Here is a 15,803-nt window from a genome sequence, read left to right on the forward strand (position 1 = left end):
GAACGCTATCAATCTTTATCTTTGCAAAGAAGATAAAACGAGTTTTTCATCATATTTCAGCAAACTCAGAGACTGAGCAGCCTGCAGTTTATTACCATAGTTAAATTACAGTTGTTGAGCACAGACTTAAACTACTGAGATTTAATTTGTACAACTAATTAAATTAAATCTATTAACTGTCCACATGGTTATATAATAGGCCTGTTTTCAATGGCACTTTCATGGCTATATGTTGTGATTTATATACCAGAATTATGTATTTTTTTCAGTTTATTTTCATCTATAGTTATTTTTTTGCCATCTCATGCACACATTGTTCCAACAGAGGTGTTGATATATACAGCCTGTGAGGACGATTATCAACATTTGCACCTCTGTGTGAATATGTGCTGATTGCTGACTGAATGGGATTACGCCTAACCCAGTGGTATAGCGGCAGTTGTAGTGTTATATTTTTATATCTTTTTTATATCATCAGAAAATGGAAGACATACAAGACCACTGATAATCTCCCTCGATCTGGGGCTCCACGCAAGATCTCATCCCGTGGGGTCAAAATGATCATGAGAACGGTGAGCAAAGATCCCAGAACCACACGGGAGGACCTGGTGAATGACCTGCAGAGGTTGGTAATAAAGGCTGTAACAATCTCAGTGAGAATATGCCTCAAAAGAAATGTTATCCAACAAAGATACTCTTCCTAAGATTTATCCATCATATTCACAGGGATCCTCAATCTTCATGTCCCTGCAGGAACTGCTATATAATTCATAACCCCAGCAGCTACCTGTCAGACTGTTACTACTAAGGCAATGGAGAAGGTGCCCTTAAGGCTTGACTGCAAAACCTACTCAGCTGGCCTTAATTTCAAACTACTGTTTATTAGTGAGACACACTGCTTTTATTCTAGACAGCTATGTTTACATAGCCTGGCAGGAGGCTTCTTTCCGATTGGCCAGAAAGTTGTCAATTAGGGATCACAGCTGCCAGGGTGTTAATATTTAATATTTCAAATGCCTTTGAGTACTAATTCAGTGTGTGTAAGGGGGTTTAATTTTATTATGTTATGCAAAAACAGTTTTTTGATCATAGAGCACAACAAAAATAGATTCTTTTTAAAGTGTGCTGTTTTGAGAATTGTCTGTAGTCCGCTCTCTAGTTTGATAATCTTGTCATTTCACGTTGTTCATTTTCTTTGAATGGCTGAAAACATCTAAGAGCTATTCAAGCGATTTAGACTTCTAGAACCAAGTTATTTAATTTGCTTTTTCCATCATTTATCCAAAATAAATTTATATGTTCTGCTAGATGACATTTCTAACAAGTGAGTCTGTGAAGGTTCTCAGTCATCCAGGTCATCGGTGAGACGTTTCACCTCTCATCCGAGAAGCTTCTTCAGTTCCAGAACTGAAGAAGCTTCTCGGATGAGAGGTGAAACGTCTTCAAGCAACTTAAAGAAGTCCAGACGCTTTTCTTTGCAAGCTCCTTTGACTTCTAACGACTTCACTTAAGAGATAAAATACACTGACTCTTACTGGAGCAACACACATTACTGAAAAATGAAAAAGACCTATGAACATAACATAGAAGGTGCCCCCAAATGCTTATGCTAGTTTGTTCCTGCACTTTCTTGCTACTGGGTGTAACTTTTTATGAATTAGCAAAGAGTCATGCAGCCAGAGAAACACCCAGCTACCGTCTGCATGGTAGCTAGCCGATCATCCTTCACTCCCCTGGCTGCCCACCCCAAATTTTACTCCACTGCTCTTCTTCAAGTTTCTTAGTTGTCACGGACCCGGCTCTGGAGGACTCGGGGGTCCGTGAGCAGTGGGGACTGTTGTTGTTGTTGTGATTATTATTATTATTTGGAGTCTGTGTCGTCTACTGTTCTCTGTCCACATTGGTATGTAGGGCGTGTGTGTGTGTGTTTGCTTCTCCCCCTCTCTCCTCGGGGCTGTTTTATGGAAGTACGCGCCGTGGGAAAGGCGTGACCTGGCGACTGTCGTCATCGGGAGTCCCTCGCTGTTGCCGGCCCACCTGCAGCTGATTACCTGCTCAGCTGTTGGTAATTTCTTGGAAGTCGAATTTCCCAGAGGAACCCACCCGAGGGATTAATAAAGTTCTATCTTATCTTATCTTATCTTATCTTATCTTATCTTATCATCCCCCCCGGCTAGACAGAGGTATTTAACCTGGGCGACAGTCGACGTGGGATTATTACTCCTAATTGGTATAGCCTGTGCGAGACGTGTGTTCTTGGTATTCGGCTAGCGTGTGGCTAATTGTGGATTTTCCTTCTTCCTCCAGGAGAGTCGAGCGAAGAAGCGAGTTGGGGAGCACACACACTAACGGAGCTACAGCACGGGACGCACTGGGAGCAAGGGACGAGCACTATTGGCAAATTGCACTTTTGAGTGAATTGTTGGACTTACCTGTTGGCAGAGATGGGCAGTAACGCGTAACGCGTTACTGTAATCTGATTACTTTTTTCAAGTAACAAGTAAAGTAAGGGATTACTATTGCAAAATCGGTAATTAGATTACCGTTACTTTCCCGTAGGAACGCTGCGTTACTGCGTTACTAAAACCGTGATTTTTTTGCGAGAATGTCTCATGACAGTGACAACGTTGGTGACAACAGCTGCGTGCAGATCAACAATGGATCATATATCGAGTGCGGAGAGAGTATGAGCGTGCCGTGTTTAAAGCGTGGAAGTACTGACCTTACTTTGAGTTTGATTCCATAAAAAGTGACAAAAACATTAGCGTCCATTAGCATTGTGCGTGGGAAGAAAACTTTTTACAGCGAAAAAAACCTCTAAACTTCTAAGCAAGCACCGAGTGCGCAACGACGTGATGGGAAATTCACAGAGAAACTCGCGGATTCTTCAACTGACCGCGGCACACCTGCACCAGGGTAAACCTCCGCCTACCCCAGTCCTGCTTTACAGGTGAAAATAGAGCAAAAGGACCGCTTAGTCTTTGACTTTATTTATTTTCTGCTGTGTTTTACTTGCATCTATTTGAAAGAGTGAGTGAAAACACAAAAATATTTTATTTTATGTGCTGGAATGTGCAGAAAATAGGTTTAAATGTTAAACTAATTTCTTCCAGTCAGAGAATGTTGCATATAATTAAATTTTTGCTTGATGCATAAAGTTAAAAGATTAAAACTGATAAAACAAGTTTTAAAAAGAGACTTTTCCATTTGATTACATTTTGTATGATGGATTATGCAGAAAAAGTAGAACTGGGCTGAAAGATCTATCGCTTTATCACCTATTCAGGTTGTAAATCGTGTTTTTAAAAAGTAACTAAGTAACTAAGTAATTAATTACTTTTGAAAATAAGTAATCAGTAAAGTAACGGGATTACTTTTTTGGGGAAGTAATCAGTAATTAGTTACTGATTACTTTTTTCAAGTAACTTGACCAACACTGCCTGTCGGTTTCACTGTAAATAAAGTGCACTGTGGCATCGCAGAGTCCTGCGTTTTAGGTCCTATTTTCCTCATCCCCACGGACTGCCACGCAGACCGTGACATTACAAGATGAAATGGATGTGTCATCTCCCCTGAGTCTTTCTTGTTATCACACACACTTCAATAAGATGAGCACAAAAGAGTTTGGGATCCTATTTTTGTGACATGTTTTTGGGGGCTTGTTTTGGTGCACGGTGACATACGGCCCTCTGACTTGCACAGGAGGCAGGTGACACTGAGGAAATGTATTAGTTCTTCACTACAGGCAAAATTAGTGGACAGAACTTATGAGAACTATATACTGACTGTACACAGGCATGGAAAACAGTAACACCGTAGCTTTAAGGGTGAGACGTGCTCAGGTGGTGTACATCAACTTACAGTAGTGTGAGTGCACTCTCTGTCCTGCTCTGTAGGTGTGGTCTGAGCAAAAATTGTACTGAGGTAGTACAGTATACAACAACAACAACAACAAAAAACAACACATTTATCTGCTATTAATGGAAAAAATTCTGTCATGTTTACCATTTTAAAAGGTCTTCCTTTGTGTTCCCTCACAGCTATATAGTCCTCCCACCAAGTGATGCTGCAGGCCCCCCACCACCTCCTGCCTGCCAGAGTAGGAAGTGCTAATGTCAGAAATGATTAGGACAGCGGGAGTCGTTACAGTGACTCTCCTGCCAGGGCTGTTGAAGATAACAGAGGTCTCAGGAGAGTCAGCAGCACAGACAGCTACCCTCTCTAGTGTCTCCTTTTAACCTCTCCATTTAATGTACACCCTTAAAAGCCTCTTCAGCACTCACTCAAACTGCTTTTGTTTATAGATTTTCTTCATTTTATGAATGGCACTATAGAGCTCTGCAGTGGGCTCGTAGAAACAGCATTTCTCAAAGCGACAGGCTGCAAAGAATTTTGTATGTATTACATAATATTTGCCACATCTGCTGTACATTGCACACCTATCCCAGCTGTGATTAGACGAGAGCAGAGCACACCCTGTCACAGGGAAATAAGCTATTATTATTATTATTGTAGTAGTAGTATAGTAATTGCAAGAGCTTTAACAAGTGAAGTAGACACGACAGTCATCTCTTGACATGTTCCCTTGTGGACATGTTGAGGTGTGGTTATTTCCACACATAGGGCAATGCTCTCAACTGATTACCTAAGTTTGCCCATATGTGATTTTAAGGCTGTAAAAAGCAACAAAAATCAATCATGGTCAAGGATTTTCAGCGACGCTGACCTTAGCTAAGAAAGGCCATTTGTTAGTTTTTGTTGGTTTCTGTTAAGGTTACTAAAATGTGTAAGAAAAGACCAGTGCAGCTTCTAACAACTGAGCACAATCAATAGAAAGCAAAGATTATCTTTGCACTAAGTGACACAGTGTCAGTTACAATAACAGGTGACTCGATGGCTGAAGGTCACAGGTTTTATTCTTCTAACAAGACTCCTCAGTCTCAGTCTCCTGACTAACAGAAAGAGTGTAATATATATTAATGCAGTAATGAATATAAAATTAAATATAAAATTTTAATGATAATGAATGTTTTAAATAACTAACCTTTGTGATAAGCCACTTCACTTTTTGAGGGTCTGCTTGGGCAAAGGTGAACCCCATCATTTAAAAAAAAATGGCTGGAACGTCATATGTGATTCTAAAAAGAACCACATGAAGGTTTCATCATTACATCTTCCCTGTGTAACATTATTAAAACATCTATGTACTCAGAGGATAGCACTGAAAACCAATGCTGAGTAGCTGATTCTTGCCCCTGAGGCAGCACTACATCTGAAGTGGGACACCCAGAAACATGGTTTCTAGCATCAGTTTCTAAGTAAGAATACATTTTCTTAAAAAACAACATAATTCTTTCAATTTCAACATTATTTTCAGCAAGTTTTTGTATTTTTATATACATCTTACACTAGTTTAGCATTTTTGAACATGCTTAGTGTTTTCATTCTTTATAAAAACCATGTTTGTTTATAAAGTTTTTGTGAGACAGACCAAAGAATGTTATATTGAAGTTTCTTATGAGGATGAGAATTTAAAACTGTTTCTAAAATTATAAAATTGGTTTGTTTATTTGCTTTGTATAAAAGTTTAATATTTTTATTTTATTTTTATTTTTTTTACACAGCTCTCTGCCCTGGTGGTAATGTCTGTATCAAAAGCCAGATTTGCAGCAATTTAAGCATAAACATGAAGTTCTACAAACCCAAATGACAAGAAACAGAGGAGGAAAGAAAACATGCTTTTATTGTGGAAAGAGTGATGGTCCTGCACTCCAAAACACACGAGAGCACTCAGAGATTATTAATACACCCAGTTCTCATGGAAAATCAAATGAATAAGGACACTTAGTAAGCCCTTACCTCTCCAGCAGACCCTTGGGCTAAAAGCTCAGGTTGATTAAAAGCTAATAAGTGATCATTTCATTATTCATCCATTAAAGGCAGATAAAAAATTGTTTTTTTACTTATGTCAATTACAACATTGCAAGGTTTACAGTGATTGCTTTGCTCCTAAGAAAAAATGCCAAGTGAAGCTGGTAACATATTTCAGTAGTGATATATCTCAGGTTTTTCTTGGATATGTAGTATCCAAACTAAGAGCATTCTAACAACATTTCCTGGCGTAGTGACACATTCCAGTTAAAGCAGTATTGCGTGTAATTATTACCAAAAGTGTACATAAAATATTTCTGCCTGTTCAGACTTCACACAGAAGTTATGCATTCAGTAGTGCTGGTCAGACAGACTCCACAGTCACATCTTAAGGCCACAGGGTAGGTGTATGTTGGATCTACATTGGGCTGACAGTTTGGTAGTTTCACAGTCTCCAGCCGAGTCTCATTGTAAGTACAAACCCGCTGATAGGACTCAATGAAGGGAGGCTCCAGGATTGGCTTCTGAAAAAACCAAAAATAAATTTATTTTGTTTTAAATTTATTTATCACTTTGTTGTAATACTGTCAGGGTTCACTGTATGGCAGGCAGGGTTGGAGCCAAACGCTAAAAAAAAAAAAGCAGGTTTATTGCTGAGAACTTTCAAATAAAACAGGAATTAACAAACACTCAGACGAGGACCGAGACGTGAACATGACACACTGACAGAATCTATATACAGGCAGACACACACTGTGCACACTGTGATTATGGTATTTAACCGCTTGTAAAGTGTCCTTGTGTGTCTTGAAAGGTATGTATAAAAGTCTATTATCATTATCATATGCATACTATATATATATACACACACACAAATACTGGTATATTGCAGCACCCATGTATTTATGTAGGCTTTTCTGTTCTCATTCTCAACTGAATAACAAATAATGTGTTTCCAACTGTCGTGGTTGTTACGCTCCCTCTTCCTTCCTTGTGACTAACATATCTGAGTGTTTTGTATGCTAATTAGTGCATGCAAACCCATGTTCCCGATTAGTGGCTGCATACGTTCCACATCCTGCCTTTCATCCTCATTGCTGGTTCTTGGTCCTGCATTCCACCATGACTGATTGGACCAGTGGCCCAATCCTGTCCTTCAATTAACATGCAGACTTAATCAGTGCACCTGTTTTTAAAGGGAAGCCAAACTATCACTGAGTGCTGCTGTGATTTACTGATGTGTCTCATTCTGGTGAAGGTTATGTGTGGCTTTGTACTTTGTTTTTGCAGTAAGTGTAACTTAAAGTCTTTGTGCGCCTCATACAAATGCAGTCTAGTTCTTTTTGCTCCATACCTGTGTTGTTGTTGTATTTTAAGACGTTGACAAAATCCATGAATAAGGAGGCTGGGCTTTCTTTACAGTTATGGCCTGCTTTATCATTTCATATTAATGATAATTCTTTCAGCTTGCCAAAGAAAGCTGCTCCAGTTAGCTTTTATATTCCAAGCTGTCTTTGATGGGACATTTGTGACACATCATCACATTACATTAAACACCTTCAGTGTTCCTCAAATACTTTATAAAATGACAAAAGTTTATCTTGATTCTATTTTCCAAAGAATGCTCAAATTAATGCAAATCTTTTGCAGCTGTTTACGGTTCCGTGGCCTGCACAGATTTAACCCCCGACCTCCTGGTGTCTGTCCTCAGACTCTCCCTAAAGCAATACATCAGCTCCCTCTGCTGTGCCCTGACCTCCCTGTGGGGGAGAACAGAGAAAAAGATGAGGCTCTTCCCTGAGGCGATCCAAAGAGTAGAACAACACAAAGCTCCGCTACGCTGCAGTAATAAAGCAGAGAGAATCATGAGCTTCCTAATGCCTCCCGTCACTGAATGCAATGTTCCAGATGAAACTTGAGATTTCACAGCGTCTTTTTTTCATAATAGTATATGGTGACTTGTGAAATCCAATTGTGTCTCTCATGCTCTTGAGGCATTGTGGAGGAAACCTCTGCTGTCACTTCAATCTCTGGATTCCACGCTGCTTCCCATTCCTGCAGAATGTTAACTCAATTTTAGCACTCCAAAAGTCTTCTGTCTTTATTCATTCTTATGCAAGTGTTTCACTTCAGACAGCCACTCATTACTATGTGGCAATAATTAGATCTTGGTAGGGTATTGCAAACACTGCATGTATTTTTTCCCTTGGACATCTAACTGTAGCAGCTCAATCCCTGCTTGCACTTGCAGCTGACCTTGGGAGAAAGCGAAAACAAATTTTCTCCAGGGCGGGATCACCCATCTCTCCATCTCTGTATCTACAGTATTCACTTCATCTGTCTCTGCCTCTCTCTGTGTTTAACTGTCTACTAAACCATGTTGTTCATCTTTTTTTATCTATGCTGATAATTTAATTTTGAGTAAAGTTGTGAGTTATATCACCTCGCACTATAATCATATTCTTTCAGTCCCCCTTATCCTCCCTGTGTGTCTGTGCCTGGTACAGTGGCCCTTGTCCTCACCTCCCAGGTCTCACAGCGCCCCCAGCAGGCATCAGTGGTGATGTGCAGACTCCCACAGCCGGGCTTCCTGGCCAGGAAGGTGAACTCCCGGACTGCGCAGCCAATGAAACGCCGCAGGTTGATGGTTGACACACAGCTGATGTTGTCGGACTGTAGAGAGATCCCGAGCAAAAAGCAACACAGAACCACAGCAGGCTTCCTGAGGAAGAGAAGGATTTGTGGACGTAAAGAAGGAGGAGTGATTTAAAGAAGACTTTAAATAGGATTTGTGAGGGCATACTTGATGCAAGCGAGGAGGCTGACTCCCTAAATGCATGAACACATTTCTTTAGAGTGAGAGCATTCTGGCCTCTGCATATCGATGTGAAGCTGTCCCACTGCACTTTTTTTTGGTGTCAGTTATTTGTAAGCTTGTCATAAAATCAATTAAAATGGAATCATAGGTGTTTACTGTAAATCTGTAATCTTAAGTACAGTTTGTTGACCACCTTGTCCAATGTTGTTTTTAAATGGCCTTAAATGTATTTCCTACCTTGGTAATATTCAGAATAACCATTCCATTCCTCTGTGCCTCAACCAGGACACGTTCAGGAGACTCAAAGAGCAAATAAAAGCAGGAAAAGAGCGCTACATCGTGTCTCTGCTGACATTCCACCTCAAAAATGTAATAAAACCCTGAACTTTCCAGTCAAGTCATTTTCTTTAGCACTTGACTTTAAATGAGTTTATTCTCAGTGTGCTTTAGCTGAGATGATACCCCTTTAGTTATCACTTTGTAGTATTGGGTTTTTTTATGCAAATGTTTTAGGAATGAAGCCCATAACAGCTGTATTGTAGAGTGTCAGGCAACGGTCAGGTCTCTGTTTTTTATTAAATCACCTGCATTCCTCTATAATAGAAGTATGGTCCAGTACTGGTCAAAAAATTATTGGAGTTTTAATCCTTAAAAATAGAATTTTTCACTTTTGATAATTTTGTAATTCCTCTCATTTGATACATTGTCTGCCAAAAGCACACAACATGTTAAAAACTACAGAGTTAGACAAATTAAGTTATTTGTAGAATCATTTATTATTTTCTGGACTTGTCACCAATAAACTGTTAAACTGCAAATCTGTAAATCTCTGACATTCCTGGTTATCGTTCAGGACTAAAAACAGTCCTGCTATTTTGACTGAACACAGTTAAGAGCTACAATCCTCGAAGTTAAACCTCGGAAAATAATCCTGCATGCACTCACCACTGTGGCTGTCTCCTTTGAAGGGTCATCTCAGCTGTAAATCGCAGTTGCAGTCTGGTTTCAAGCAGACGTTGAAGCATCTGTTTTAGTTTTTTACTGTTTAATGAGCAGCTACTCTCACTTTTTAATACTCGGATGTGAAATGATTTTTTGGCTGGACTGAATGAATAACATGAACCACAGTACTTGTCACTGATGGTTCCTTTGACCTGAACCATCTGCTAATGGATCTGGCAGTACAAGCCGAGGCTTTATATCGGCCCCTCGTCCTGCCAACCAGCAGCTGAAAACCTCACCTCGGTCTGCCTCTTCTCCTCCTGACTCTGTAAATCCCCCAAAGGCCCTTCTACCTGTCACTGCCCATCGAATTCAGCCACCAGCTTGTTCCCACTCCATTAGCTTGATTAGGGAGGCGTCTGCCCTTTTGTTCATAGTCGTTCACACGGAAAAGGGGGAACAAAACTCAAATGCAGTTCCTACCTGTGTCTACACTTACTCATTCAGGCTCAATTAGCTGGCTCCAGGTACAGACCCTGCTCCTGTTCTCACATGCCGACTGCAATTATTTCACCCATAAGCTCCTCCACAGCTGTCCTCCGCCTTACCCTGCTACTGTCTCATTCTCATTTTTTTTGTGTCATGTGTTTTGTTTTGGGGGTGGTTGTCCATTTTTGTTGCTAGTGACACTCATCACACCACTCTAGAGAGCAACCTGGCCAAGTCTACAGCTTCTACCACACGGTTCACTCAATTATGACGGAAAGGATACGTCAGCCCTCCCAGGAGTCAGTGACAGGAGGAGGAGAAGAAAGATGTGGAGACATGTAGAAGGGGATGAATTGCCTCATCAAGAAATTACCACCGTCAGGTACCCCTACGAGCGGCATGTGAAGCCAGTGGCGCAGAACTGTGCTCAAGTAGTTCAGGAAATGAATCTGTAGAAGTCGACTTGAAAGTTAAGGCCAAGCAATTAAAGTTAGATTAGAGAGAATATTGTGGAAGATGAGTCAGGGACAGGTTCACAGACTCTCTGTTCTCCTTGCTGTCATGAAGAATTAGCCTTACTGAACAATGTGCAGGATGTAGAATAACAGGATGCATGTAATTGGATAACTTTGGTGGAGGTTAATTGTGATTCAGTACAAAGGGAGTAAAGCCTAGATTTCCAAAATCCAGCTTTTATGTAATTATTATATACTGAAAGTTTCCAGCTTCATTTTCTTGTCATTTAATTACAAGGATGCTCATCTTCTTTATTAATCAGTCCTGACTAAAATAACTAGGAAATAAGCAGAAACCAAATCAAATTCAAAGGCTAGTGTCTTATATAAGGGTTAGTGCAGAGAGACTGAAGCCAGCATGCATGTGAGTGTTTGTGCAAGTGAGAAAGGAAGCTTCTGTAAGTGCAAACATGTAAAAACCCAATGAGATATTATTACAGCCAGTAGTTCAGCCCACGTATGTTGTTCTGCAGCTTTTGATAGTGTCACAGCTATTATTATTATTATTATTATTATTATGGTAGCATTATTAGGATTTCTTGCCAATGTTTGAATTCAACAGTGTTTAATTGTGAAATTTACATGAAAATAAAAATATAATTGCTTTTTGTAAAAATGAGCAGAATAAAGATAAATGAGTAATCCTAAATAAAAAGTAAAATCCTAGGTCTGGCATATCACTCAGCTTTGCTCTTGTTTGTGATATCCAATAATTGTGTAAGTTTCTAAAAGAAAGATAATATCTTTATTAACATTTTCTGTCCAGTTTACTCAGAGATTCCTCAAGATAACAAAAGTCCTATCTCCAGGAATGACCTAAAGGTAATAAGTGGCAGTAGTGCTAAATATCTAAAGCAACAAACAGATCAACAGACTATCATGGACAGTTATTTAAGTATGTTGTTTATTTCCATGGATTGTTTGGTTATGTAGGTAAACTGAAGGGTAATAAAAGCAGCCCATCCATGTCCTTAATGCTTTCCCAGTAATCGATACTCAAATCCATGCAATCAATCAATCAATCAATGTAAACATTAAGACTTTACTTAAAAGTATGAAATCGTGTGGGTTTGGCTGTAGACGTCAGAAGCCCTGACAGGAATAAGATGATGTTGTGCTGACCTCTGGTGCTCACATATAATATTAATATTTTTCAATGATTTGAATGCAAATCATTCACTGAGTTATGCCATTTTACAGTGATATACAATTCTTTGGCAGATGAATCCTTTGAAATTATTTTCTCATTAGCTGAAACTACATGAAAATATTGTATCCATAAAAACTATGACTTGATTGGGGAAAGATGTTGGTATTGCAGTACATCTGTTAAAATATCCAGTTCAATCTTTTGCAAATGTCAGATGAGTGGACCTTAGCTGTATTTCTAGACCTGTGAGCCAGTCTCACTAACACTAACACTCTAAAACATTTAACTCATATCTGATGATTAAAATGAATCATAATGTGTTTAAATTGGACTCATGAATTACAGAATTTGTACTCAAAAGCAGGGCATGGAAAAAGGTTAGAGTTAAACTCAGAATGCATCTTTCATAAGGCTGTTGAAGCAGTGCACAAAACAAAAGACTAATTCAGTCCAGCAAACACATGAGAACAGATTAACAGCCACTGAGACAAAGGACTGAGAAGAAGACAGCTCTATATATACACAGAAGGGCAATAACAGGAAGTGGGCACAGCTGGGGAAAACAAGAAGCAAGTGCAGACAATCAAGACAATGAGACAGGAGTGGAAGTAAAACTAAACACAAGACAGTTAAGACAAGTAACTGCCAAAATAAAACAGGGTGTGAGAAACGCAGATACATTAATAAACCTAGGGGAGGATTAGACAGGAAACACAGAGGAAACAAATTAAGCAATAAAACTAAGAAAAGACTCGAAAATACTCAAAACATAAAGATCAGTAAACAAAACTGTAATACCAAACGAAGAACTTAACTTCTAAGGTGTGTATACTTACCATAAAAATGCATGAGGAAAATCACATTTTATCAGCTAGTAGATCACAAAGAGATCACGCAATATCACCATATCCCAGTACATCAGTGGAAAATGTGGTGTTTCTTACTCACTGAGCTGAATGTGAATATGTGAACAGTCAAATGTTCCTTTAAATAAAAAGAATGTTTCATTTTCATGTGTATTTCCATAAATTTTATTAAATAATTACTGGATCTGTGATGTATAATAAAAACTTATCATATCATTATCATACCATTAGTCTCCTATAGTGCTATATAGCTCGTATTTTGCTAGGTTTATGTAACTTTTAGCTCAAATATGTTCCTTCTTTCGTTTACACTGTATGGTCATGCATGGCTACACCTCAGAAAGGATCTGTCAGTTCTGCATGCGCATGAGCATATATGTACATGTTGAAGCCGGACCTTTAACCCAGGTGACAGCCATCAGAGCCAAACTGGAGGGAGGTGGGTGAGCTGAACCCTGGCTGGTTTCTATTTTTAGTGCCCCACAGAGTTTCCTACTTGGCCCCGGCATGGCTCTGACTTCTCGGGTGACAGTCCAGTGGAGCGCTGCAAACTTCCAGATCTGTCAAACAGTGCTTCAGGTTTCATTTCCACATACTACAACAGAACCAGATCTGCTCTCCCACATTGCAGTTCAATAGTCCCTGGACCTCCATCTTTACCCCAAAACACAACTTTTTACTGTATGTAAGTACAACCAACTTTTAACATTTTTTCTGTAAATCTCTATGAAATGTCGACGAACCAGCTGTACGTGCAGCTGTAAAGAATGTGTTGACTACTGACTGCAGTTTAGGTGGTGAAGTTTACAAAATGCGGCTGTAATTGACCCTGAGTGTAATTAGTAATGGTATTGCTGTCACCCGATGCAATTCCTAAGTGTGTGTGAGGAGAGTGTCTTCTCATTATATTCTTCCTAAACCTGCAGACCCATGGCTTCTTATCTGCCTTATTAAAAAGTCCTCTAGTCTTCCTCAAGGACTCATTATATGTCTCAACTGATCTGATCTCAGTTCAGCTGTACACACATGTTCCTTGCTGCTATTTTTGGGATCCAACAGCTTCATAACAGTGACACTATCTCACATTCCTGCAGTGAGAGCCAGCTCACTTAGTAGCACTTATAGACAACAGTGATAGGACAAGTTAATGTACAGTGGTTGGGATTTCTTTTCTTACATTTGCATATATACGTCTATATATCTTATTTATATAGATGTATATATATAAGCAGTTCTGAACTGTAGCCTGTCTAGTAACAATTCAATGCATCAGTTTAGTAAGAATAACGAATTCCTGTTGCTAACTAAAGTTATTCTATGTTTAAGTGACTGATGTAAAGTGAATATGTATCAACCCAGGACTGTTATGAGTTGCAGTTTATACATCATTTAAAGGCCTTATCACCCAGTTAGCAGATGTGACTTTTCTCAGTAGTTTGACTTGAAGGATTCTTTCAGACACAGTGTCTCTCTCAGTCATCACTTTAACTGAGCCACCTCTTCTTTGTACCTCATGTTTATCTGTCTGTGTGAAAAATTGCCTGTTACCAAAGATCACTATAAGATTTGTATTTATACCAAGAATCACGCTATAAATTTGGACTGTTTGTTCTGTATTTAAGATATAAATCCAGAGATATTGCTTTTGGTTAGGATGCTTTTACAACAACGTTGTCATATAAATTCACATTTCCTTTCTGCTAAAACATGTGAGCAGCTCTAACTCAGCCCACTTGTAGGTGGTAGGATAACTGAAGTTGAGCTGAGAATCATTTTGTTAAGCACCCTGGATTAAAAATCCCTACAGTGGTATGTAGGGTAGTATAACATTTAGTTTTGTTTCTATAAAAAATCTGCAACCCTATTTCCTTCACTTCAACTTGAGCTATTTAGAAGAATAATTATGTGATACCATTTTTCTGCCCTAGCAGAACATTAATAAATAACAGGAGTTTTGTGTTTTCCCTGTTAGCTTGTTAGAGTTCAGTGTGTTTGTTTTCCATTCCTTAGTGGAGTCATAGATAATGATACTCGATAGAAATCTTCTATCTAAGAGAAACTACCTTACTAACCTCATTCAATCAAGACCTCCGTGTTGTATGAACCTTGTGATACTGTGCATGCGTGTCAAAATATATTGCACTGTAGGTCCGCCTTCAAGATATTTGCCCCATATTGTCATCAGTGGTGTGTTCTTAGTCGAATGAAAGCATAGATTACCTCTCCCCTTTTCTAACATCTGATCACCCAGGGTGTGTCTGTGAAAGCTCTGTGTGACAGGTTCGGCAACACTGTCGCTGTTGATTTGTTCCTTGGGCTCTCACAAAGAGCACAAAGACCTGCTGGAAAGCATTTAAAGAAATGCAGTGAGAGTAGGGTGTTGTTTCAGAGACAGTCACGGCATTTATACTGAGATAAAAGCTAGTGGCAGGGAGAGTTCCCTTTAGAGTCAAATCTCTAGTGAGGGAATGTGGAAGATGTGGTTTCCCCAGGTGTTTGTTTACAATTACTGTACAAACTGGATATCACTGATTTGTCTGTGGTTCATGTCAGTTTAGTTCCGTTCCAGCTTGTTGTGGTTAGTCAGAGCAGTACTGTCAGACTGACACAGAAGTAGGATCCTGGAGCCAGAGGAAGGTATTAGCCTTGCACACAGAAATGATTTTGTTTTGGTATCTTCATAGATTTTAATTTTCTTTCATTTAATTTATGCTAACTGAAGTCAGGTTTAACAGCTTCTTGTTTCTTGAATGGTAATTTTGTTTAGTCTTAACCAGTCCTTAGCTCATGGTTCAACTCTCACATCCAAGATATTTTCAGTTGGCATAAAGCTGTGGGAGCTGAAGGCTAACATTTTCTAGCATATATTGTCAATGACTAATCCATTATCCCTCAGCTTTAAAAATTAATATGAATACCTTGTAAATATATGGGGAATGTGTGCAGGGGTGACATGAAATCTGAACAAATTGGTGCAGATTTTTTGAAAGATTTTGGTAAATATGGTCAATTTTTTTTACTGTTTGAAAGTCTGGACACAGCGTGAAAACAGAGCGGAAGAAAGGCTTTCAGTGTAACACAGGCTTGTACAAACTCCAGTGACAAAATGATTCCGTTTCAGGTTTAGGTTATTTAATGTGTTACTTTCATCT

General features: G+C 39.2%; 2 protein-coding genes across 2 annotated transcripts in view; one reads left to right on the top strand and one right to left on the bottom strand.

The window, feature by feature from the left end:
* Nucleotides 1-5,733: 5,733 nt before the first annotated feature.
* gphb5 (glycoprotein hormone subunit beta 5) lies at nucleotides 5,734-10,888 on the bottom strand. The gene is made up of 3 exons (XM_004554684.2): nucleotides 9,635-10,888; nucleotides 8,395-8,593; nucleotides 5,734-6,395 (listed from the first exon to the last, which is right to left on the bottom strand). Exons 1-3 carry the CDS (start codon nucleotides 9,850-9,852, stop codon nucleotides 6,204-6,206), a joined length of 609 nt encoding a protein of 202 aa, XP_004554741.2. The 5' UTR covers nucleotides 9,853-10,888; the 3' UTR covers nucleotides 5,734-6,203.
* Nucleotides 10,889-13,196: 2,308 nt separating this feature from the next.
* The window catches only part of LOC143412385 (nesprin-2-like), a 32,856-nt gene continuing 30,249 nt past the window's right edge, over nucleotides 13,197-15,803 (top strand). Inside the window, exon 1 of the mRNA XM_076877854.1 lies at nucleotides 13,197-13,336. The gene's annotated coding sequence lies outside the window, so the exon portion shown is untranslated. The remainder of the gene's footprint in view (nucleotides 13,337-15,803) is intronic.

Source organism: Maylandia zebra, linkage group LG19 (genome assembly GCF_041146795.1).
Source record: "Maylandia zebra isolate NMK-2024a linkage group LG19, Mzebra_GT3a, whole genome shotgun sequence".
Lineage (NCBI taxonomy): Eukaryota > Metazoa > Chordata > Actinopteri > Cichliformes > Cichlidae > Maylandia > Maylandia zebra.

Bases quoted from the DNA above. Each gene is read 5' to 3' on its own strand.
- gphb5 (XM_004554684.2), bottom strand. From the start codon at position 9,852: ATGGTTCAGGTCAAAGGAACCATCAGTGACAAGTACTGTGGTTCATGT. The intron at 8,594-9,634 runs GTGAGTGCATGC...TCTCTTCCTCAG, and splicing joins CAAAGGAGACAGCCACAGTG to GAAGCCTGCTGTGGTTCTGT. The intron at 6,396-8,394 runs GTGAGGACAAGG...TGGTTTTTTCAG, and splicing joins GGCGCTGTGAGACCTGGGAG to AAGCCAATCCTGGAGCCTCC.